This window comes from Fundulus heteroclitus, chromosome 23 (assembly GCF_011125445.2).
Source record: "Fundulus heteroclitus isolate FHET01 chromosome 23, MU-UCD_Fhet_4.1, whole genome shotgun sequence".
Lineage (NCBI taxonomy): Eukaryota > Metazoa > Chordata > Actinopteri > Cyprinodontiformes > Fundulidae > Fundulus > Fundulus heteroclitus.
In genome coordinates, this window is record NC_046383.1 from 7,384,710 (window position 1) to 7,410,157 (window position 25,448).

The following is a 25,448-nucleotide window of genomic DNA, read 5'->3' on the forward strand; positions in this document are numbered from 1 at the left end:
AGATCTACGCAGCTCCTGGAGAGACTACGTTTACATTTTATGCATTTCTAGAGACTCGAAGTTCACAACAAAACGGTATTTAAGGGCTTAAAATTGTTTTTATTTTGCATATGTCCATTTTTAAGGTTTATTTTAAAATGACTAACCTTGTACCATAATATTCCTTCCACTTCAGTGAAAAATCACAAAGAAATGCATTGAAGTTTGTTGTTGTAACATGACTAAATTTTGTATGACTGGTTTTGCAAAGTCTCATTATTGCCTTGTTTTTGGCACCAGAGAGCTCTGAATCCGGCTGCAAACAGGACCTTCCAGATCATTCACATCCCACTAACTACTTAATTTTTCAACCATTGAAACAATTTGTTCCCATTAAAATGCACAGGGCAAAAATATATTTCAGGGTAATACATTTTTTTGAGGATTTAAAATGAAATCAGATGTTTTAAAGTTTGGAGGCCTGATTCTTTTGTTGTGTCTGAACATTTTTTTTTTTAGGTTTGTGTCTTAAATTCATAATGAAGGCTGTTCTGTCAGGGTTGGCTCTCTGTCACATCCAGATTGTTTGTTTTCTTTGCAGAACTCAAGCCCGCAGACAGAAGTCCCCAAAGAGCTCGCAGTGCCATCACCACTTCCTGAATCCTCCCCCCTGTCTGTCGAAAATCATTTTAATTCAACGCCGATCCAGAACGGGTCTCCGCTCCCAACGATCGTCGTCTCCCAATACAACTCGCCTCCCAAACACCCCGAGGAAGCAGAAGCTAACAATCCACCCTCGGCTAATGCAGACGCCCTGCTGAGCTGCTTTCAGGACAAACCCGAGGACTCGGATGGCACCTTAACCTCTCACTTTAAAATGATCATCAGGGGCCTGACCAGATCCAGGTCACAGGAGTCTCTGTCCTCGGCGAAGGCCAGCGGGGACGAGGAGCAGCCTGATGAAACGCAGCAGGCGGGCGCAGAGGAGCTGTCGCGTCTCAGCGGCTGCTCAAAGTCGAATAAAAGGGAGAGGACGTGCTTCAGGATGTCAGGCGGAGCGGGCAAGACGAAAGGAAAGGAGACAACGCAAGGCACTCTGCAGAGAGGGGAGGACGCTGCGTGTCAGAGAGGCCAAATCAACTGGGAGCAGCTGGAGTCGACCAAAGCCATATTTGATCTGCTGAAAGAAATATCAGGTTTGTTTGCTCCTTAATGTTGAACCATACGGTCGTGTGAACTTCGCAGCAGGCTCTGAAGAACACTGACAATCTTTTTTTTTTTTTTATTGATTTTGTTTCTTTTTCTTCCTGAAGTCTTGACAGCTAGTTGTTTCAGCTAGTGGTAGGGGGGAAAAAAAATGAAAACACAGCCAGTGGAGACTTGAAACTTGCCTCAGGAAGCAAATCCTGCAGTGAAAATACAGTCTTCATTAATCAACGCGTGTTATTTTTGGCTGAGCGAGTGGCTTGTTTTTATAAGACCTACCCCGAGTAGCGCTTTCATGTTTACAGGCAATGAAAAACTGACAGCTGGCAGCCTTGGATAAAATTATATTGCAGAAAAAGTATTGAAAATGAAAACTTCATGTAATAAGAGCTGTGGATAGAAATCATGCAGGGTCTGTAAAAGATGGTGAAAGCAGCAGCAGCAGCAGCTGCAGGAGCATGTTTTAATAATGGAGCCTCAGCAAAGAAATAATAAGTCCAGTGATGAATTATCAACCTGAGGCAAACTTCGTACTGTTAAATTAATTTCAAACTCTGCTGGAATGAACTGACAATGGTTGTTTGCCTTATAGATAGATGTGGCAGGGGTGAACTTGAGTACTTGACACAGATCCGACATCTGAGCGCTACTGTTAATAAACGGTTGCTTAAGAGAAAATTGAGGCAAGTTTTTTATTTTTTTATTTTTTTTTTTACAACAGCCTAGAGTTGGAAGTGAGAGATTGGCCTTGGACATTTACAAAAAGAAGCTTTTGTTTTTTTTAAAGAAAGTCGAACTTTTGCAGCTGCAGTTCTGTAGTTGTTAGTTTCTGAGCTTCAGTCATGCCAAACAGGTTAATTTAATGTAACATACTGATAAAAATCTTGGTTTTCTTTGATATGTTTTGTGGCTGATCTGTTTGGTGGATTTAACGCCCCCTACTGGCCAGAAACCATTTATTAAAAAGCAATAATGCCATACAAAAAAAAAAAGGCTGAGTGGAAACAGGAAGTACACCACTGTTTTTCCCACATAGACTTTTAAAGGGGGTAAGTAATCAAATGTGGCCGATTTTTAACGGATCATCAGCAACAGCTGGTTGTGTTGGATGGTTTGGAGCGCGCAGGTGTGTGTTTATGCAAAACCAGGTTGGAAAGGCATCAGCGACGACCTTTTAGAATCAGCTATTTCTGTCCATCTATCTAGGGAGAGCTGTGAGGCTATTTTAATTCAATGTAAAGTCTGTTATCCTGCAGAGAAAAGGGATCAATCAAAAGTGGAAAAAACATTTAAGTCAGTTGCCAATCTTTTAAGGAGAGGACGTCCCAGGTTCTTTAGCAGCAGTGTTTTGTGGCTTGCCCTCCTTTTGTAGAAGGTGTCGTTGGTGGCCAGTGTCCAGTCAGTCTTCCCTATGACTGTGCAGGCTTATATATATATATATATATATATATATATATATATATATATATATATATATATATATATATATATATATATATATATATATATATATGAGAGAGAGAGAGATATAGATAGATATCTCACTTATACATTATAAAAAAGGTTTTTTTTTTTTGTTTTTTTTTTAAACTGGTTTTGTGTAATATTCTAATTATTTGAGATGCTGATTTGAGTTTTTTATTACTTGCAAGCCATTATCAAAAGCACAAGAAATAAAGGCTTGAAATGTGTGACTCTTTAATGAGTCTGTAAAATACCAGTTTCACTTTGTGAAATGAGGGATAAAATATATTTAAACTTTTCACTATATTTATTATTATTATTATTATTATTATTATTATTATTATCTTTTTAAGAGGTACCTGGGTTCCTGCTAAATGTGTTTATGTCAGGTTCAAACACCTAAAACATTCATTAACAACACAAGAAGGAGAGACAACAATGAGATCGGTTTTCAAATAATCTTGCAAGGAGATCGAACGGAGATGCTTAATACAGATGTCCAAATCCGATCTGAAGCAAATCCGTCGCCCCCTCTCTATTTATTAGGAAAGGGAATCCCTGGTTCCATTTTGAATCTAAGGGGTAGGGATAAGCAAAATAACTGTGACCTTCCAGATAAAATCAAGCAGTTCACATAGTGCAGCACTCCAGATGGCTGAATAGAGTTCATAAAAACACTTATCATAGTCACAACATATTTCTCTGCTTTCTGCAGGCCTTCTGCAAATATAAGAGAGAGATCTAAAACCTTAAAACTTCTTAGTAGTATAGAGTAAATGTATATGATAAATGAAATGAAAATAGTAAAAAACATAAAATATGTAGACATAGTAATAATAATTCTATCATTCCCCCTGTTATCATTTAATATACTCTTTTTCTCATCTCACTTCAATCGTTCATGATGTTTTCTTTCTTTTAAAAAGTAGCAGCTTATTAATACAGTCCTTTGGTTCAACCGCAATCTTCCGTACAGCTGAATAATATTTTCCACAACATTGAAGGTTCCCGTGTTGGAACCGGGCAGTGCTGTAACGGTCTGTTAAAGGGATACTTAATGCGATGAAGAAGCCAGATCAAACGGGGTGTACTTTCTTATTCTCATGATGGTACTTTTTTTTTTTTTTTTTTTCACAGGGAACTCCATCCTCATGAACATTTTTGATGCCATATTAAAACCCGTGATGCCCATATTGAAGAAGTAAGTTGCTGATTTTAGCTTTCAGAGATCTTTAAATCTGTGACTAAGTCTCTGTTTGTTTCCTCTCCAGGAAGCTGAACACTTTCCTGAACAAGCTAAACCCAACGGAGGACCAGATGGCCGCCTACATCGACACTCTGCGCAGCAAGCTGTGGCCGGAGATCCAGCAGGTCGCCGCTCCTCATCCTCGCACGGACGAGGAGAAGAAGGAGACCAGAGAGCGAGCGCACGATCTCCTCAACGCTCGATGTAGCCGGCGTCTCCCCGCGCTAAACTCAGTCACTCTCACGTCGCTTTATCAGGAAAATCTCACTCTTATCTCCTCTCTGTGTGCAGATTCAAGTTATCTGGTTCTGAAGAAGACGGATGTGGAGTCGGTTTTCAATCTCTTCCAGAACAGAGAGGAGAACAAAACTCTGATCTATGTGAGTATCTCCCTCGGTCAGCAGACTCCCGTCTGGTTGCGGTTTTAAAAATGTCCGTCTCGTCTTTTCTAACAGACGCTCCTTGCACTGCTGCTGAGGGTATTTCTGCCCAACGAGAGCTCTCTACACATAAGTGCTTGCATCCTTCAGAAAGTGACCAACAACGCCAACTGATCTGTGAAAACTGCCTTTATTTTTAACGCGCAGTCATTTCTTTTTAAATATTAAAGATATTTATAATTGCCTTCCAATGTTTGGGACCACATATGTATGAATGTGAAAAAAGCCTTTTTTTCTTTTTTGTTAAATTTTTGCCTCAAACCACTCTGTGAATGTTTCTTTTTGTTGATAAACTTATTTTTTACGTTCCCGTGTTGATGATGAACTCTACTGAAATCAGGAACTTTATCTGTGGGACTCAGAATATTCTAGCTATTTATGATCTCAGGAAGGAAAAAGTGACCCTTATTTTTATATTACAGGTTTCACCTCCCACATTTTGTTTTCTAAAATGATCTCTCACTTAAAGCACTTCGTACGTTAAAGGTGTTCGTTTACTTAAAATGATTATTCAGTTTTTTTTCTTTTGAAAATAATACATCGCAGCTATTCTAGCTGCACACAGTTTGTAAAAATGTAATCCGTGCCACTCCCAAAACTTGAATAAAATGTATAAAACTTGAAAACTTATTTCCAAATAAAATGTGTATTGATATGATTTTGGTCATCTTTTTTTTTTTTTTTTTTTTTTTTTTTTAATAAAGATGTTGTAAATGCGTTAGGAAAATCTAAAGTCTTAAACATCTCAGATTATTAAATCTTACTCGTCTACATGCCGGTTTGATCCCATCCCTGCCACCCTGGTTAACTCCTGCCTGCCTCTCGTCTCCCCTTCCTTTCATGACTACCATCATTCACTCTTTGATCAATACTGCAATTGTTCCCACCCTCCCTAGGGCCGTAGTTATCGTATAATAAACAAAACACAAAAAACTGACTCTGATCCAGACAGCAACAGTAATCTCTGCTCCATTTCCAATCCACCTTTCGTCTCTACAATGCTTGAAAAAAAAGCAGCTCCTTTTCAGCTACGCTCCCGTTTAACTCTCAGTAATGTCATGCGAACGATTCCGGTCCGGTTTCAGTACTCCGTCGAGGACAGAAACTGGAAAGTGCTCTCACAAAATCGTTAATGATCTTTTCATGGCAGCTGACTCTGGTTTACATTTTACCCTCGAACATCTTGATCTGACTGTAACCTTTGGTACCATTTCACACCATCGTCCTCAACAGATTATCTTCGTTTTGCGACTGGTTTTACTCGATTTGTCCAGCTAGAGTACTTCAGTTCCCAGCCTTCAGAGCACCTTCTCTACCAGACTGTTACAGCGCCGCTGTCGAACAGTTCGGTACACAGAATCCTTTCTACAACATTTGTGTACAATAACTGTTTATTGCTGGTTTCTGTCCATCATCATTGCTCCATTTACACAAATGCATTATATAACAGTTTTATTGTATAGAAATTTATATTTTACCTAGTATTTCTGTAGGTCATGCTAGTGCTGCCCAACATTTTCACAATTCTGGGACCAGTAAAGTAAATTGTATCTTTAATTCAATTAAACTTTATACATATAGCACCAATTCATGAAGAATGTCATCTCAAGGCCCTTTCCAAAGTCAAATTCAATCAGGTTATACAGACTGGTCAAAAAGTTTCCTCTCTAAGGAAACCCAGCAGGTCGCATCAAGTCTTGACAAGCAGCATTCACTCCTCCTGAAAGAGCGTAGAGCCATAGTGGACAGTCGTCTGCATTGTTGATGGCTTTGCAGCAATCCCTCATACTGAGCATGCATGAAGTGACAGTGGAGAGGAAAAACTCCAGCAGAACCAGGCTCAGTGTGAACGGTCATCTGCCTCGACCGACTGGGGGTTAGAGAAGACAGAGCAGAGACACAACAAGAGAGACAAAAAGCACAGAAGCACACATTGATCCAGTAATCTGTTCTACATTAGATGGTAATAGTGTGTGGTCTGTCTTCCCTGGATGATGTCACAGTTAACAGAACGCCAGACCAGGTGTACCTACTATGAAGAAGAAAAAGAGAGAGAGCAAAAAGTATAAAGCGGAAATGTGGTGTGCCTCAGGGCTCTCTCCTAGGACCTCTTCACCATTAAACTACATCCCCATTGCAATATCCATTAGTTTACCATCCATTTCTACACCAATCACAGCTCTATTGATATGACTGAGTAAATCCAATTTCATATGTTTCTCTCACCTTTGAACTGAACCAAAATATTGGTTCAGTTCAAACTTTCTAAATTGAAACTAATAACTGAGCTGCTTCTTTATAGAAATAATATCTAGATTATCCAAAATAGACAGTGTGTCTCTCTCCATCGGCAGCTTCATAGTCACTCCCTTACCTCAGGTTAAGAGTCTGGATGTCATCCTTGATCGCTTTCTTTCACCTGATGTTAATAGCTTCGCCTGGTCTGCATATTATCATCCCAGCAACATTAATTGTCTCCATCTCTCCCTTTCCCCCTTACCCTCAGTTCTTGTTCAGTCTCCACACCTCCTGTATTGATTTAGCAGTTCTATTCATATTGGTCTCTCTCAAAGATCCCCCCCCCCCGAACCCCTATAAGCTTCAAAGGGTCCAGAACTCAGCCGCCCGTATCTTCACCAGAATTTCATTTCACCACATCAGTCCAGATTTACAGCTGCTCCTAGTCAAATTTAAAGCTGAAATAAAAAAAAAACATTCTGTATACATTGAAGGTCATCCACTGTTCTTTTTAGTTTTCATTTGTTTAGTTCTCCAATAAGAAATCCTCTGTTTAGAGGTATTCCAGGCACATCCTACTGGGAGGAGATCCCAGGGGTGTAAAAACCTAATGCACGGGTTTACTCTGACAGAAATATTTTTTTTACATCCATTTTACATTTATTCAGTGTTTAAGGATTAGGATTGATCAGATGAATTGTGAAGTTGAACATTTCCTTAATCACAAGGCTTATTTAACTTTTTTTTTTTTTTTTTTTTTTGCCCTGCAACAAAATGACCTGCTGGCATAATTAGAAGTCAGTGTGTTAGCCATCACAGTGGAGCCTATATGGTTTCGGTCATTCTGACTGAATAAGAAGAGCAGCATGGTTGCTTTGAAAAGGAGAGGTACTAGAAACCATTTTGTCATCCAGTTACCTCCAAGGAAGGACGAGATGCCATCACCAGTTTGCATCACAACAGCTTCACGGTCAAGACTACTGCTGCTAGGGACGTTACACCCAATTCAATCATGTACCAAACGTCGAGGAGGAAGGTTCAGCTGGTGTGCAGAAAAGCTTCGGGGCGCTGGTGAGCGTCCAGCAAGTCCCAGGACTGTCCCTTCAACAGGATTCATCTTAGAGGCTGGGCTCCTGCAGGTGTGGGGCTTGATCAGGTCAGTGAGGCAAAGACTTTTTTCCGCTGGCCAGGTGTCAAGAGGAGCAGCAAATAAGACACTTCATGAAACAAAACACCAGGAATAGAGTTGAAACTCTGCAGGATGTGTCGGGATCAGAGTGCTGAGGACTGGGACAGACTTACTTTCTGTGATGAAGACCCTCTTTAGACTCAGACATTTTGAGGAAGGGCTGCCTGAAAAAGGAAAGGTGGATGCCATGAGTCTTTTTATCCAAAAACTGAACCATCCTAGGATCATCCAAGGAGTAAATAATTGTATCAAAATGTCCTCTAGGAGCTATTTAGTGATGAATGATGGTTAAGTCATTGAACTTATGGGTTCAAGACCAGGAAACTCTCTAGGTCTTAATCCTTTTAAGAACCTATTGACACTGCATAAATATTTCTTAATAAAAGCTTTTAAAGCTGATTGTATTTTCATCATTGAAACTTAATATGAACTAATAACACATAGTTTGTCAGACTCATGAGTTCTGTGTTCTCCCCCCACATCTTAAGACTGCTGAACTCAGATCGATCAAAATTATACCGCTTTTTTGTTCCTGTACCTTTCCTGAGCCATTGCAATGAAATCTTGTCCATATACGTATTTGGTGTCGCAAACTTAATTGACAAAAAAGGTAAAATTACATCTAAGTCTAAGGTTGACAAAATATAAACAATTAAATCAGCAATTAAAGTCATAGAAGAAACAATGTCTGGTCAGAACATGTGGAGACTAAAAAACAGGGAGATAGCTGAGTCAACTGGAACATTAATGCATCATACAATTGAAACATAAAGTTTAAAATCAAAATCATTAAAGCTGTACTGAACGGCAAATTAGTTTGTTAGTTTATTAAAATTAGCAAATTGTAAGTTTCCCATTATCATCGCAGGACCCCTTTCTAAGCCTTATGTGTAGGACTGAGATGATGTTTTTTGAAAAAACAAAAATAATTTCTTTAAGATTTAAATCCAGGTGTTAAATTGACAATTGTTTGACATCTGAACAGCAAATGTTTACAGCTTGTAGTTGGTACCTGGGTAGCAGCACTGCAGAGCAATCCTCTTTCATTGTGCTCAGTCCATTTAAACAGTGTCAATCCTCACCGAGTGTCCAGCTGGGCATTCAGCAGACTGTGATTCAGCATCCGCACACCGTTTGGCATTCAGCTTCATGTTCCAGCTGGGAGGACTCTGATGGATCAAGAATAAATAACCAGGTAGAAGAAGGTATCTGTATAGAAGACAGTAAAGAAAAAAAAATATACAAACTGACCTTTTTTAGATAATCTATTTAAATCTTAATAGAATATTGAAATGCATTGCCCCTCATTGGGGAAATTAACGTGTCCCAACAGCAGGTGAAAAGCAAATAAAAAATCACTGGCTTATACACACTAGGGTAAAAAATATATAAATATGATAATAGGAGAGTGCTATAAGTTTAAATTTGCAACACTGCAAGAAAAGCTTAACAGCTTGATCTATTTAAGTTATTTTAAAACTAGATCGATGGTCTTAAAACACTGACTTCTTTAAATTGTCGGTGTTTTTAATTTTCTCCAATGTAACATTTCAGTTTTCATTTTTTTTAAATAGTCCTTGTGAATGCTATTTATCTAAAATGTTTTACATGCCATACTTAGTAACTTTTATTTATTTGGTCTTAATTTTTGTATTTTTGTATTTTTTTTTTTTTTGCCAGGTCTCACTTGAAAAACAGATTGTTGATCCTAATGGTAATGTTCCTGGTTAAATAAAGGCATAATAATAATAATAATAATAATAATAATAATAATAATAATAATAATAATAATAATAATAATAATAATAATAATAATAATAATAATAATAATAGAGATAGCAGCTGTGAAGTTCTATGGTAATGTATGATTTTGGGAACCTAGCAGGAGAGTTTGCAGCAAGAATAAAGACATGGCTGTCAGGCTAAGACTATTGAACAGCAGTGTCACATGAAAGTGTGGACACTACAACCCAGTGTTGTGTGGGCGAGTCAATATGTTTATCATCTGTTATATGTTAGACTATAAGCAGCACTGCTCACATACCACATTAACCACAAATGGATCTTTGCATTTTTAGAGTAATTATTTTTTTTAAAGCTCAGTTTTTGGTGCAGGAGGTTGAAGTGCTCTCATGGCTTTACATGTTTGTTTACAGCGAAGCAAACAAACATGTAAACTCTTTCAAGTTTTAGATTTTTTTTCTCAATTTAGTGCTTCATCATTTGTATTTTATGTAAAATCTGGTTTACATTCTATTGTTTCAAATGAAAAATGTTCTATGAACATTTCAAGAAGAATCAAAGAATGCCAAAAAATTCATAGGCAGCCACAAACTTAACTGTGTTCTGTTGGGATTTTATGGGATAGACAAACTCAGAGCAGTACATTGCTGTGCAGTGGAAGGAGAGCAATATGAGATTTTCAGTTTTCACAAATTAATATCTGAGAGGTTTGACGTGCATTTGTATTCAGCCCCGAGTTAATCTGTAAAATCCTCTCCGCTGTAGTTACGGCTGCAGGCCCTTTGGGGGTGTCTTCATCAGCTTTGCACAAACTGCAGCACTGTAATTTGCTCACGCTTCTTTGGGAAACTGCTCCAACTCAGTCAAATTATGTAGAGAGCGTCTGTGAATATCAATTTCCAAGTCCTGAAAGATATTCCTGATTGCACCAAGACTTTGACCGGGTCAATTTAAACTAATGAGCCTTTTTTTGAAGCGACTCCATTGGGGCTGTAAGCCCATTAAACCTTTTAACCTGTTAAAAATGAATTGGAAAAAAGTGTTTTCTCCGCACCCCCCGGTTGCTGCATTTGCTCCTCCGTGCCAGCAGGTGGCAGCGCTGTGCGCCAGAAGCAGCGGACGGTCCAAGATGGCTGCGCCCTGAAGGATGCCGCTGACAGCGTGAAGGTGCGGGACAAGTGTCAGGTATGAAAACACGGAGGTTAATGTCGTCTAAGCTTTGTTTTAAGCAGCTGTGGCAGTGCTGATAGAGAGGTTTATGGCGGTCTGACCGTCAGGGCCAGTAACTGCTGTCCATCGGGTCTGTAGATGTGAAAGTGTAGCTATTGTGTTTCACAATCAGTGCAAAACATGTCCTATTGGTATTTTAGGAGGATCTCTGCTGTTAGTGGTCGTTTATAAAGGCTAAACAAACCTAAAAAAATGTCTATATCTTTTGTATTCGTTTACTGAAAGCAACAGAGCCAGGTTGTATGTGGAATGATATAAATAAAATATTCTTAGCCTCAAAAAGCGGCACATATCGACACCCCATGAGCTTTTAGATGGAAGCAGAAATAAAGATTAGTCATTTTAGGAATAAATAAGTCCGGAGCAAATGTAGCTGTTATTTACCACTGGTACAAAAGCCTTTATTCGCTGTGGGGAGATCAATATATCATCAGAGCAGGTCTGAAAACAAACCACTGGTGCTGCTGGTGTTTTTTCCTGCCACCTTTATAAACCATGTGTACTAAACAAAAATGTGCTGTTTTTCCCGTTCTTTGGGCAGTAACCTAACCAAGATGGTGCCCCACGGTTAAAACAAAATGTGTGAAAAGTACAAAAAACATAACTAAAGCCTGGGTTTATAGTCAAGATAACACAACATCTCAGTATTAAGCTTTGCAGCTAAATCTGTTTAGAAGAGCAAACCTGATGTTGCGTTCCATTTCATAGGAGCTGGGAATGGGAGAAACCCGGGTAAAAAGCGTTCCAGTTAGCACAGCCGGAAAAGTGGGGATTTCAAAATAAAAACAAAAAAACAAAAGGTTAGGATTCCAATAAAATGGCCAGGAAAGCTGCTGTTTTGTTCGTAGCACCTCTTACAAATGTCCTTTAAAGCTGTGCTTTCCAAATGCAAACACCACTTTTAATCTGCTCGGTACAGAGTTGCAGCCGCTACATGTAACATTGATTTTAGACGCACCTTTACAACTGTGTCTTGTAAAACAAACATGTTTTTATCACAGCCTGCTGCTGTTGATGCGAGGAGCTGCCATGTTGGTATCCAACAAATATATTTCTCCGAGTTTTCGAGAGGAAAGTCCAACTACAGTGGCCGTTACAGTTGATTTTTACAATCGGAAGCCAGGATTTCCGAGTTCTGACTATAAATTGAATGCAACCTGAGTCTTGCACGACCCGGGAGGATTAACTTTGGGTTGGGTCGGTTTCTTTCTAACCTGGCGGATCTGCTGACTACCTGATATGCGACTGGTGACTCGGTGTGAAGAGTAGTCGTCTTGCAATACAAAAGTTGTGGGTTTGATTCCAGTTTCCTCCTGCCCATGCACATGTTGATGAGCTCCTGGGCAGGGCGCTCAACCCTAAGTGGTTTGCATGAGTGTTTGGGCATTTGTGGATGTGATTGGGTGAATGTGGCTCATGTGTAAAGTGCTTTGAATGCCGTTACCATTACCATAGCTAGCATGGATCCCCTCGTGAGCCAAAGCATCGTGGCGCGTCATACTGGGCCATCAGGTGGACAATAAATGTAATACGGGCAGAGTGACTATAAAGACACGACTTTAGGGTGTGAACCTTTAAACTGAATAAATAAATGAAGGATGTTTGTGGCTGGGTCAAAAGGGAAAGTGAAAACAAATAGCTGAGTAGGTTGTGACGTAAATGCGCTTGTGTTCCTAGGGACATTTTATTTATATTGATTCAAAATATTTTCCCTTTTTGTGTTGGGCTTTGGGCAGTTTCTGTATTTTGAGATGATTTCCTGTGCTTTTGAAAATACTTTTTTCACAAGGCACAGATGGAGCGGGGGTTGACCGAAACATTCCTCTGTCCTTCCTAACACTCTAGGCCAGTGGTGTCCAAACATTTTGCCTCAGGGGCCAAACATCAAGTTAAATGCGTTTGGAGGGCCCAAAATTGTATTTTTAAAATAAAAAAAAGCAAAAATGCATTTTTTCCTAATTACAAAGTAACCAACTAAACATGCAAGATCTCTTATTGAAAGAGACAAAATGGTCTGCGCTTTGTGCAACAAGGATCTGCAGTTCCCTGTAGATCCCAAACATAAAGGTGACATTGTTCTCTCAGCCCGTTTGTGAAAAAAGTTGCTTGATGATTTATTTATTTTTTGGTTCTATTTACTACGAAATTAAGATTCAAACAGAAACCTGGTTGATGATTGAGAAATCATTTATGTTGCCCTAAAAATCTTTTTTTTGTGTTTTTAGATTTTGTTTGTCTGTGAAAATGTCACCCTTAAAGAACAAAAACCAGCATATCTGCATTAACCGCCTTGCTGGTTGGTCAGATTTGCTCCATTATGGATTCACTCAGGTGCCACACAATCGTTTAGAGCTAAAAAAAATGGCCCACAGGCCGAACCTTGACCCTCCTGCTTTAGGGGATTCTCTAGTCTTCCAGTGTTTGGTTCATTCTGGTAGTTTGGACTTTTTTTTTAAACACAACAGACACTTAACCTCTTAAAAACCGGAAATCAAAAGAAAGAAATACACAGAGAGCGCATCCACATGTTGTTTATTGATAATATGGCAGTTATTATTAGTGAGCATTTATTTGTATGTGCATATCTTTATTAGGAGATCATGCTGACAGACAAGGAAAAAAAACGTCCTTCACAAACGTCTTCATGGATTTTGGAGTTGTTTTGATATTTCAACAACCTAGTTTCCCAGCTGTACCTGAATGCAGCACACGCAGCTGTTAGAATAATCCCCTCCCCCTCCTCTGACATGTACTTTATATAAAGTACTGAGTCTGGGCTGATTGGATGTTACAGGTGGCCATTTGGACATCAGCTTAGTGCAGAGTGAGGTATATAACCATTAGTGTTTAAACCATGAGTACGCCAACATAATGTTCTGGTTTGGATATTTTCGGTACACATTCGCCATACGGCCAAACGTATTGGCACACCTGGCTTGTCTCGCATATGAACTTCACTGACCTCCCATTCTTTATCCATAGTGTTCAATATGATGTCGGTCAGCCCTTTTTGACTATTATAGCTTCTGCTCTTCTGGGAAGGCGGTCCATAAGGTTCTGAAGTGTGTTTATGCAAATTCTTGACATTTTTTTTCCAGAAGCGCATTTTCCCACAAAGTTGGGAGCATGGAGCTGTCCTAAATCTCCTGGAGAGCTGAAGCATTCAGAGATCCTTTCACAGGAACTAAGCGGTCTAGTCCAGCTCCTGAAAAACATCCTTACACCAGAATCCTCCCTCCACCAAACTTTACACCATAATACAGTCAGACTGGGACCGTTCGCCCCAGACTCGTCCATCAAGTTGCCAGATGGAGAAGCTTGTTTCTTCACTCGATTGGCGCCTCCACTTCATCCGACGCTTTGCATCAGACTTGGTGATGTACGGCTTGGATGCAGCTGCTTGGTCGTGAAATCCATTCCACGAAACTCTCTATGCTGTTCTGAAGCTAAGCTGAAGGCCATGTAGAGTGTAAGGTCTATAGTGATTGATCCTGCCTACACACTAGGCACCTCAGCATGCCCTGTCCCCGCTCTGTCACTTAACGTGGATCAATGCTGTCGTTCCCAATCGCTTCCCCTTTGCTATGATACCACTGACCAGCAGTGTTTAACCAGATAAGACCACCACTGGAGAAATGGAACTAAAAATAAGTAAAATCTTCTTAAAATTAGTGTATCTGTCCTTGATTTGAGCAGGTAAATAAGATTATCTGCCAATAGAATAAGATTTTTTCACTTAAAATAGGTACAATTCATCTGCATCGTCTTATTTCAAGTGCAGGATGTCTAATTAACTTAATTTAGGGGTCAAAATACTCATTCTATTGGCAGATAATCTTATTTACCTGCTCAAATCAAGTACAAAAACCTTATGTTTAAGAAGATTTTGCTTACTTTTAGATCTGTTTTTGCAGTGGCATTGAACAGTGCAGCTCTAACTCTTCAAAAACACTCCTGTGCTGGAGAAACGTTGGGATCCCCCGGACTGATCTGGAGAGCGATGCTGGTAAGAGTTTCCCTCATAAACCTCACGCCTCCCTAACCCGACCTCGGATGGACAGATGGATGTTGAATCATAAAGAAAGCATCGACAAATTAGTTAAAGTTAGTTAAAATGAAAATCGGAATATGCCAAAATAAATCTGTCAGACTCCCAAGAAACGAGCCATCCGTATGAGCCGTAAAAAGCCAGATCTGCAGATCTTCACCTTTTTATTAAGACTGTAGTTATTTTAAGGTTCCTGCAATTTGACAAGACAAGCAAACCTAGAAAGTATACTTTACTGTTAAATGTTGCAGCATTTCAATAGCATAGTTTGCCTTTTTTACCTTTAATTTGGCCCCAGATTTCCATTTTAGGTGAATGAGACTCAAACCTAGACATTAGTGGTATTTAAAAACGAGTTGTCAGCCGCTGTCCGCCGTCAGGTTTTCCATCTTGCCACCTTCAAGGGACAGCAAAGGCCGCCCAAATGGTGAGTATTAAAGGTTCCCCGCTGCAGGATGAAATAATGCTTTATATTGACTATAAAGTCCAAATAAGCTAAGCCTTCTCCATATTTCATGAGGCAGCTGCGGAGGTAGAAACAAGTGTCCTTGCACCCCGAAGAGCATGTTGGTTTGCGAGTCGGCGGCGATATTCAAAAGAGAGCGAAGGAATAAATGTAGCTCTTTTTTTTTTGAGTGAACAAAAAGAGAGAGCTGTATAATTGCAACCTAGCTCCCTTTTGAATTTGAATAACCCTGAGAAACTTAAAAGGCTTTTAACTTTCTCAACTTTCACCCAAGCTCTCTTTTGATTCCAAATCATCTTTTCAGTGAATTCACTCAGCGCTTTCTTTTCTTGGCGCGGCAGTGGAGGCTTGTATAGAAATATCAACCTTGGCTTCTGTTCAGCAATTACTGCATTGCGTTTCTGCAATCAGTGAATAACTTATGTTATTTATTACTCACGTGGCAGGAGGGTTCCTTCATTCACCTTTTTAGGATTGCTCTTATTCTCTGTGCACTGAGTCAAATTTGCAGTCCTTTCGGACTTAATCAGAGGTTTCCTCTCTTTTGATCTCGGCGCCGTAAGCTGCTCTGTGTCTTAGTTCCTGTTATCGGTTGGTTTAATTAACACGGTTGAAGCCTTTTAAATGACAGAGGACAAAGCAATGTCTGAACAGATTTCTTTCTCCCAATTACCTGCCTGTGTAATCGATCCCAGGTTTATATTTGCTGACTCTTAACACAGAACAATGGATTTAAATCCAGATGTTCTACCTACAGGTTATTCATACCCCTGGCAGATTTAGATTGAAAGTAACAACAGGAAGCACCGGCAGGAAAATTGGGGCCGATATCGACATCCAATATTAATAATGCCGTCGTTGTCGATAAATTATATATTCATTGATATAATAAATGTTTAATTTCCGACCCTTTCAATACCATTAGGAAAAAAAATGACCCCACACTGCAAAAAGGGACTTCAAAGTAAGTAAAATCTTACTGAAATTTGTGTATTTGTCCTTGATTTGAGCAGCTAAATAAGACTATTTGCCAATGAAATGAGATATTTGCACTTAAAATAAGAACAATTCATCTCCATCGTCTTATTTCAAGTGCAGGATGTCTAATTATCTTATTTTAGGGGTAAAAATACTCATCCCATTGGCAAATAATTTTATTTAGCTGCTCAAATCAAAGAAAATATGCCCATTTCAAGAATATTTTACTTACATTTAGTTCCCTTTTTGCAGTGCACTGTTTGCAACACTACAGGAGTACGTGGAAAAACCTGCTGAAAAGAAGAGAGGCAGAAAAGTCTGCAGGAGGCAAAGCGTCAGAATATCTTTGTTCAAAGTCAGCTCACCGCCGATGGTAGGAGTAACATAAAAGAGTCTTAAAGTCACAAAACACTCAACCATCATCCATAAAGAAATGGAGTACTGCAAGACCGAGACGAGGCCGCTTCCCCTCCCATTGCTCGGTGGTCCGTTCCTGAAGATGGCGTCCGTTTGGCCGAACCACTTCCAATTTTTCCAGTTCAAACCTGCCTGTGCAAATTCTCAGTTATCCGGGTCATTGCAACAGCAAACAGGCTTAAATCGGAGGCAACCGGACTTTTGCTCAAAAAGAACTGAGCGAAAGTCCAGTTTAAGCCTGTATGTAAGTTCAAACCGTCCTTGACGGTCCGGTAATCACATTTCAACTTTTTGCCTCTCCTAGCATTGGTTTGGTGTTCTCTCACTGCAAAAGGGAAACTAGAAGTCAGTAAAAAACTTTTGAAATTAGTGTATATGTCCTCGATTTGAGCAGGCAAATTTAAATGATCTGCTAGTGGAGTAAGATTTTTGCACTTAAAACGGGAACAACTCATCTCCATCATCTTATTGCAAGTGCAGCATATCTAATTATCTTATTTTAGGGACCAAAATACTCATTTCATTGGCATATAATCTTATTTACCTGCTCAAATCAAGGTCAAATACACTTATTTCAAAAAAATCTTTACTTACTTTTAGTTCATTGAGCCGCCATCATACTTTTTTATTTTTTTGGTTGCTCCGGTTAGCTCCTCTGTGTCCCTTCAGCCACCAAGCTCAAAGATCTCTGTACCTCATTGTTGGATCACGGTACCCAATCAGTGACAGACAGTCATTTTCGTATTTTTTTGGCCTGACTCGCCTCGCTTGGAACCTCAGCAAAGTAGGTACTAAAAAGGGTCTGGTTCCAAAAGAGACCCCTAATAACCGAGTGGAGCCGAGTCAGCACTAACAGCTGATTGGCTACCGATGGAAAAGGGCTGTTATTGTAAACACATTATTTTGTTCAACAAAATCATGTCCGCCTGTGGATAATTTTGTAAGACATGCACTGAAAAACAGGCCTTGACTTTTATAATTTGTGCGTAAAACAAGACTGCTAATACTGTGATCAGTGGTGGGAGCCGAAGTATTAGGGTGGTGTTAAGGAGGCCTTCCAGCCTCAGCACAAAAACAAAGATAAATCATCAAAATACCAGTGGAAACCAGCACAAAGCTGGTCAGCAATTATAAGAGTTTGACTGCTGTAATATTTATAAACACTTTTGCTAGGGGTCTTGGAAGAGAAACTAGAATTTTTTTTTTGGCATTTTAGAAAATGCTCTTAAAACTCAGTAAAAGCAGATAAGTTGTTTTCTTCCGAAATAGATGCTAATTTTTACTTTGTTTTATTATGTTCCCAGAAATGTCTCATTTCCTGTCAGAAGCGCAAACTTCTTGGTTTAATTAAATCGTTTTACATCAGACTCTGCTAGGGGTATGAATAATTTTGGACTTGGTTGTGCTAAGTCTCATTTATTTTTGACAGCTATGGCAGCACAGATCTCACCCTACTTTACCAAAAATACTTAAAACTTCATGTTTGGGTTTAGGTGGCGATAAGCACAGCAGTGTTAAGCAGTTTGCTGGTTCTGGAAATCACTGAAACAATTAACTGGATTGACCAATAACCATCTAAAAGGTTAAGGTTTGGTAATACTACATGTTTTAAAAACATAAATATAATGTCCTGCTGGAAATACATGGATGCACCTCTTTATACACTGATACTGGACAAAAGTTTATCACTACATTGTGTCCTAGCTGTAGCGATGACGATAGAAGTGATCCTAATTTTGAAAATGTTAAAATAGTGAAAGAAATAATGAACTGATGCACAGTGGTCTTAGATCATTGGGCTGTGTACATGGGTACAAAGTAGCTTAGTGGTGCAAATCTGCAGTGTGTGGATATGCCTCCACGTCCTACACCGCCCCATCCTGAGCCTGCATGTGCAAACCAGAGTCCTCTGTGTCCTTGACATTTTTTTTTTTAATTCTTGTTTTTTTTATTTAAAAATCATTTGTTGAAGTGCAAAAGCCTTAGAGACCTCAAACACACACAAAAAATGCTTCCTTCTTTCTATAGCTTTGGAATAAAAAAATAAAAAAAACACCACATGAAACTCACACAAGTAGAAATTCAGTGGCCAGTTAATGCTATATTTCCGTAAATACAGTAAACTTTCCCCCAGTGGAACAAATGTCATTGTTAACATGCTGTGTTTAGTGCAAATTCGGAATAGTTTTAGTAAAAACTTGACATTTCAGATATTAAAAGATGCAAAATCATCATATGCAAAAAAAAAAAAAATAAAATAAAAAAAGTTAATCCTGATACACATGTTTGATGGTAAACAACAGAAGTCCCTTCTTGTGGAAAGCATCCAGCGTAGGGCTGGACGATAATTCAATAACGATATATATCGATCAAAAGACGCATGGTTCAAAATAAAAAACAGGGTTCAATAAAAAGTTCAATAAAAGAACAGTGCATTTTAGCCTATCATATAGGTTAATACTAGTCATTGCATCCTCCCAACCAATCACAAACCCAGGAAAGCTCTATCACCTTCAGAGAGCACATGTTCTTTTTTTCTTTTTTAACACTTGCAGTTTTCGTAAAACGTTGGTTGAATAAAGAGTTGTGTTTGAATCCATCTATTTAAAGATAGCTCATTAAGCAACGGCATAAAATGGCCAGGACTGCACTTAAAATTTATATTTTGAATTATTTTGATAATTATCGATATCGATCAATATTTCTATTTTATTGATATGCTTTTATTCTATATCGTCCAGCCCTAATCCAGCGTAATAATAATTTTGCTGAAATATAAACTAAACCTTTGATAAATAGTCTTTTAAGTGGGAAATATTTGGCATAATTAGGTTGTGTTGCACCACAGACTATCATGGCTCTATGATCAGGGTTTCAAAGAGAGAAATGGCTGAGAGGTAAACGGCTTGCTCATTGCCTGAGTGCTCGTTTGAGTCCTTACAGGGGAAGATCTCTTGGTTCTGTCAGCTTTTTGTCCTGGTGTCTCTGTCTGAGTCCAGAAAGCACACATGTGTAATAAGCATGTGTATATATGTGATATTCCCTGTGTAGCCTGGTGAAACTGAGCTGAACCCATATTTTTTCAGCCTGTTTATTTTATTGTATGTTTTTTTCCCCCTTCTCTTTCCATTGCTCATTTATCTTACATTTTTCTTCTAAGTGATGAGAAGAAATTTAGCTCCTTCCCACACATTCATGTCATGCAAATTATGAATCCTGGCCTGAAGCCTAAAACATCCTGGTACAAATTGGAAGATAACAGAGCAGCAAGAAGTCTAATTTGACTTCAGCTTGATTCCTGGCTTCAACAGTCAGGGTTTTGGATGCATTTTTGTGTTTTCTGATACCAGAAACAGAGAAAGGCAGCCATGTAAGCCGCATCGTCCAAAAACAAGATGCCTGTTTGCGACGTACTGTACATCGGAAAGTCATCTGAATTTGCAAGCAGCTATTTCTGTGCTGGTAAACTTTGCTTTTTGTTGCTTTGAACGGATTGGTTCCAGCTCTGTTTTTGTGCGACGCAGTCTGCTCTGCTATTCAAAGAAGATCGGGGGGGGGGGAAAGTAATTCAGAGGAGCCAGGAGCCTGTCTGGGGTGTGATGACAGGGAAGCAGAAGTAATACATGCAGGTTGTGTTTGGGTAGAAAGTCATTACTATTTAACTATAAAGTCCTGGGCTGAACCCAGCTGCAGTGATGTGTGGGTCTGCAGTCTTTTATTTGACCCAATTTAGAACCCGTTCTGGTATATTCACCAACCTGACGTTTAAAACAGTTTATTTGAGTGTTGAAGTCGGACTTGTTGGCGTATCAAGTTTGAAATGTTTCCAAATAGCAGACCTGGTTAGGACTCTGTTTCCCTGTGTTTGTTCATCACTAGCTGCTCTGCGTGATGACGTAACAGGCGTAGCAAACATAGAATTAAAGCGACTAGATTGCTGTAACTGTATTGCTGTGTAAGATATTAATAAGAAAATGAAATGACTGGATCAGAATGCTGGATCGGCATAATTCATCCGATATCAAATCCAGCTAATTAGCAGGGGTGTAACGATACATCGATATATCGATTACTGTATTTTTCGGACAATAAGGCGCACCGGATTATAAGGCGCAGTAAAAATTCTTCCCAAGTGTGTAATATCACTCCGCCCCTTCACGTACACAGCTCTCTCCTGATAGAGAGAGCTAGCCGTCTCTGTCGGGACGACAGAGTAGTTGGACGACACTGCCCTGTTTCTAACATAAGGCCAAAATAAACGTAACTTTTGTATAGAATTAACTTACTAGGTTTATTATTGCTAGCGCTGCCTTACATGAATGCTCTTCTAGTTTAGACATTACAGTCAGGCAGTCTTGTAGACAGCTCAGGGGTCCTATCAGGTAGTGACACAGTGTACCGTAATGCTCCGAATATCCACTCAGCAGAGCGGCTTCGTTGCTAATTAAAGTCGTACTTACACATTTTAACAGATACCAAATTAAAATCAGTCAGTAAACACAACGGTAACCATATATATAAGGCGCACCATCAATTATTGAGAAAATGTAAGGACTTTAAATAGTCCAAAAAATTATTAATGATCTAATGAATATATCAATCCATCTCATCATTTCTCATTTTTTATTTAATTTATCTTGAAATTCACTAGGCATGAGACTAAAATTAACTGGTGATCTAATATTAATATTTTAAAATTCAAATTTTTATTTTATTTTAAATCCCTGCTTAGAAATAAAATGGTCAAACCATATTTGTTTTTTTTGTCAGTCCATATCAATGTAAATAATAGTGTTAGATGGGCAGATGATATCGATCACATCGATCGGAAATCATAACAGACTTTGTGATATCGGCAAATATTGTATCGTCATCCAAACAAATCGATATAACATTGTATCGTGATTAAGCGGGTGATGTACACCCCTTCTAATTAGTTTATATCGGAGCCGATATCTAATCCGGGTATCGAATTGTTGTATCTCCAACAATTGGATTGAATTTCCACTAGGGCTGAACAAATAATCGCATTTTCCATATAATCGCGATTTAAAAAAAACGCAATTTCCAAATCGAAGAGGTCTGCAATTTTTGGCTATGTAACAATTAGTGAATCAGACGCGTCCATTAGGTGTCGGTAAAATGTTTAAAGTGGGTTTGCCTCCACATGGAAGGGAAGACAGTTGCAGCAGTGAGATAATCTAATTTTATTACTTGTTTTAGGGTTTATATAATCATACATATTATTAAGTACAGGTCAATCAGTTTATTACATAGACTTGCTTGTTGGTTGCACTTTGCACTTTATTTTCAACAAGGATTGATCGATTAAAAGCTGTTCTCTTGAATAATAATTCTGATCAATAGAAATATTAAAAGTTCTTGTTTTAAATAGTCCTTGTTTACAAACATCTTTATTTAGAGGCCATTTTTGTTGCTTGTGGTTAATGCATAGAAAAGTCAAAATTGCAATTTTGGTTGAAATATATTGTAGGCAGAACGCAATCATTTCTGCACCGAGTTTAGATGCTGTGGGTCTTTTAGCAATTTATCCGCATGGCGAGGAAACAAATTGATCTGTTGTTTGCATATGTTTAAAAAGACACGATAAATTAAACTGGGGAAAAAAATGCATTAAATCACAATATTAAGAAACAGAATCGCAATTAGATTATTTTCCAAAATCGTTTAGCCCTAATTTCCACAACAAAATGACGCTAAAACTACCAGTGTTATTTTTTAGAGCTATTTTTCTTGTCATTTGGTTGGGAACGATGTGCCATTTTTTTTAACATCGTCAACATCCCATAGTAGAAAATGCATCCATCCTCTTTTTGCAAAAAGTTTTATTTATTTTAAAACCTAAAAATAGAAATAAAACTGTGTTTGTTTAGAAATGACAACAAATATCCTATAGTAGTTGTCTTTTTTTTTTAAAGGTCTGGTAACTTTTGCGACTCCAAACGAGTTTCTCGCTGTTCAGATCGTCATAAAAGACAGAGAGGCTTAATGCATGAATTTATTGTCTTCCTAGAGCAGAGTTCCAGGAGGAAGTTGTGTAAAACATGACTTCAGGAGCTTGTGCACGACTGTCTGGGGCTGCAGTTCCCGCTGTGCTTGGCAGAGGATCACTATTTGAGTCAGGAGCTCCAGTAACTGGTGCGCCTGGAGCAGCATCGCTCAGCTGGAGCGTCTGACTGGACACCTGTCAGTGCAGCCGCTCCAATTATTTCTTTAAATCTCAGGTCCAAGACTTCCAGCTCCTCCTTTCCTCCTCCACTTGTCACCGCGTGAAGCTTGAAATGTTTTCCCTGTGCTCAGCTTTTTTATTTTTATTATTTTTACACCTGTAACACCGGCATGACACGGTTTCGTTGAAGCTAACAGGACAGTCGGTTTTAGTTCTGCTGAGACTGAGCTCAGTGGAGTCTGCAGGTTCTCTGAAAAGATCACCGAGTTCTTGCCCGTCCGCTGAGACGTTGATCCCTGGGTGGGACTTGTGTCAGGCACAATCGAGCAGGATTCATCGGCTATTCAACCAGGGTCCTATATTTAGCTTTTTAAAGGAGAGAGAGAGAAAAGCTGCCGCATCCACAGATCTGTAGTGTCAGTATAAAAGCTCGGCATTAAAGAAAAAGCTTTAAAACTTTAAGTCTTGAGTTGACAAATACGTTCTCTAATGATCTCCGGATAGCTGAGCTGAAGCCAACCTCTTATCAGGAAAAGTGCTTATATTTGTTTATTTTTAATCCTCATGTTGTGTAAGTTGATGTTTTGCAGGGTCTTACCTGCGCCGTCTTACTTTCCTCGGTGCTTTTACTAAAAGAAGACAGAAAAATAGAGGCGTCATTTTCAGGTTTAAGCAATTCGGGTATTACCGTTTTATGCATTAATGGTTAAAATCTCAAAATCTGAGGATTAAGAAGAGAAGATTTGTGCAAATTGTTTGAACTAAAACAATCAAATGAGGAGTGCTCCATTTTTAAAAGTGGGGTTGCATGTTTCTCCACCATATATATATATATATATATATATATATATATATATATATATATATATATATATATATATATATATATATATATATATATTACCAGTCAAAAGTTTGTCATTTAATGACTTCTCCTCGCTTTTATCACTCTGCATTGTATGTGCGTAGCAAAGACATTGCAACTAGGAAGCAAAAGCACATAGAATTACGTAGCAAACAGAAGTTTTACTTCTATATTTTAGGAAAAAAAAGTTTCAATTACTGCTTTTAAAGCCTCTTGGTATCCCCTCCGATGAGCTGCAGGAAGCATTCACCTGAAATGGGTTTCCAGCCGTCTGGAAGGAGTTCCCAGAGGTAAACCATTGAGTGAGAAGGTGTGTGCAAGCTTTTGACTGGTTGTGCACGTCTCCATATAATCTGCCTCTCTGCTGTGTTGTTTTAGCTGCAGCAAGCATTGATCAGTTGGTCTGTCTGTGGCTGTATCTGGGCCGCTAGCATTGACACATTAATGTCAAATAGTTTTGTTCTTAACCAGGTGGGCCATGCTCAGTAAATTGCAGTTCAGTTACAGCTCAAAAAATGTTAATATTGTGAAAGAGTTCAATATTCTTTGTCGCTCATTTACAGTAGTAAGAACTGCATATTATACGGATTCATTACAAATGGAGTAAAAAATATTTCAAGACTTAATTTCTTGTCATTTGGATAATGGCTTACAAATAATGAAAGTTAAGTAAGATCATTATAAAAGTATATTTTTACCAGCAATCTCAGGCTTCTTAAAAGTTTGTTCATTTCTATGCGTTCAGTATTTGGTTGGGGCTCCTTTTGCTTGAATTACTGCATTAATGCGGCGTGACATGGAGGCGATCAGCCTGTGGTTCAGCAGAGGTGTCCAGGAAGTCCAGGTTGCTTTGATATCTGCCTTCAGGTCATTTTTCATAGTTGGGTCTGGTATGTTTCGTCTTCCTCTTGACAATAAACCTGTAGATTACTACGGGGTTCAGGTCACGCCAGTTTGCTGGCCAATCAAGCCCAGTAACACCATGAACACTGGACCAGATTTTGGTACCTTTGGCAGCATTGGCCGGTGCACAGCACTGCTGGAAAACAAAATCTCCTTAAATCTTGTCAGCAGAGGGAAGCATGGAGTGCTCCAAAGTTCCCTGGTAGATGTCTGCAACTTTTTATTAGCTGTAAGCCATAATCATCACAATTAAGAGAAATAAATGGTAGAAAATATGGTTCTTTGTTTGTAATAAATCTTTTCAGTTTAACAATTGGATTGCTAAAGTTATTCAACATTTCAAATAAATTTTAATGTACCAAGAGGTTCTTTGACATCCCAGAGTGGTCATCAGCAATTCCTTTTATAAAGAAATAATTGTAATAAATTAAGAACCACCCCAGTGTGTATGTTTTTCTGACTGAATGGAGCCTTTGTGATATTTTAAAGTCACTTTTGACCAATAGTTCCCTCGACTTTCTAAGGTTCTTCTAAAGTTTTAATTTGCTTTTTTTCATTTATTTTCCGTCAAAGCTCTCTGGCTGACCCTGACATCATGATAGCAGCGTTTCAAAAGAGAAGCAGTGTGAACAGGTTGAGGGCAAAATAAATGTCAGCCTTCCAAATCGATGCACCGCGGCTGAAAAACGTCTGACATCCTGACACTGGGTTTGAATGACGCACGTTTTAATAGGTCAGAGTTGAGCGGCTTAAGGACAGGAAACACAGATTTCTCTGTAAATGTTCCACGTACTGATGTGAAAACACATTTCAAACTCTAAGGGAAAACTTTAAAAGAGATCCGAA

The 25,448-nt window shown here is 38.8% G+C and overlaps 2 protein-coding genes across 4 annotated transcripts in view; both read left to right on the forward strand.

Annotated features, from left to right (window-relative positions):
* si:rp71-46j2.7 overlaps positions 1-4,576 on the forward strand; it is a 35,910-nt gene extending 31,334 nt beyond the window's left edge. For both annotated transcript variants that reach the window (XM_021316056.2, XM_012861809.3), the window contains exons 12-16: positions 581-1,175; positions 3,787-3,850; positions 3,921-4,099; positions 4,187-4,275; positions 4,351-4,576. In XM_021316056.2, the coding sequence (XP_021171731.2) occupies positions 581-1,175; positions 3,787-3,850; positions 3,921-4,099; positions 4,187-4,275; positions 4,351-4,449 (1,026 nt within the window). In that variant the 3' untranslated portion in view covers positions 4,450-4,576. The remainder of the gene's footprint in view (positions 1-580; positions 1,176-3,786; positions 3,851-3,920; positions 4,100-4,186; positions 4,276-4,350) is intronic.
* A 5,997-nt stretch (positions 4,577-10,573) lies between these two features.
* The window catches only part of mrpl11 (mitochondrial ribosomal protein L11), a 99,774-nt gene continuing 84,899 nt past the window's right edge, over positions 10,574-25,448 (forward strand). Inside the window, exon 1 of one of the 2 annotated variants that reach the window (XM_036127043.1) lies at positions 10,574-10,690. The gene's annotated coding sequence lies outside the window, so the exon portion shown is untranslated. The remainder of the gene's footprint in view (positions 10,691-25,448) is intronic. The other variant, XM_012861830.3, reaches the window with a different exon arrangement.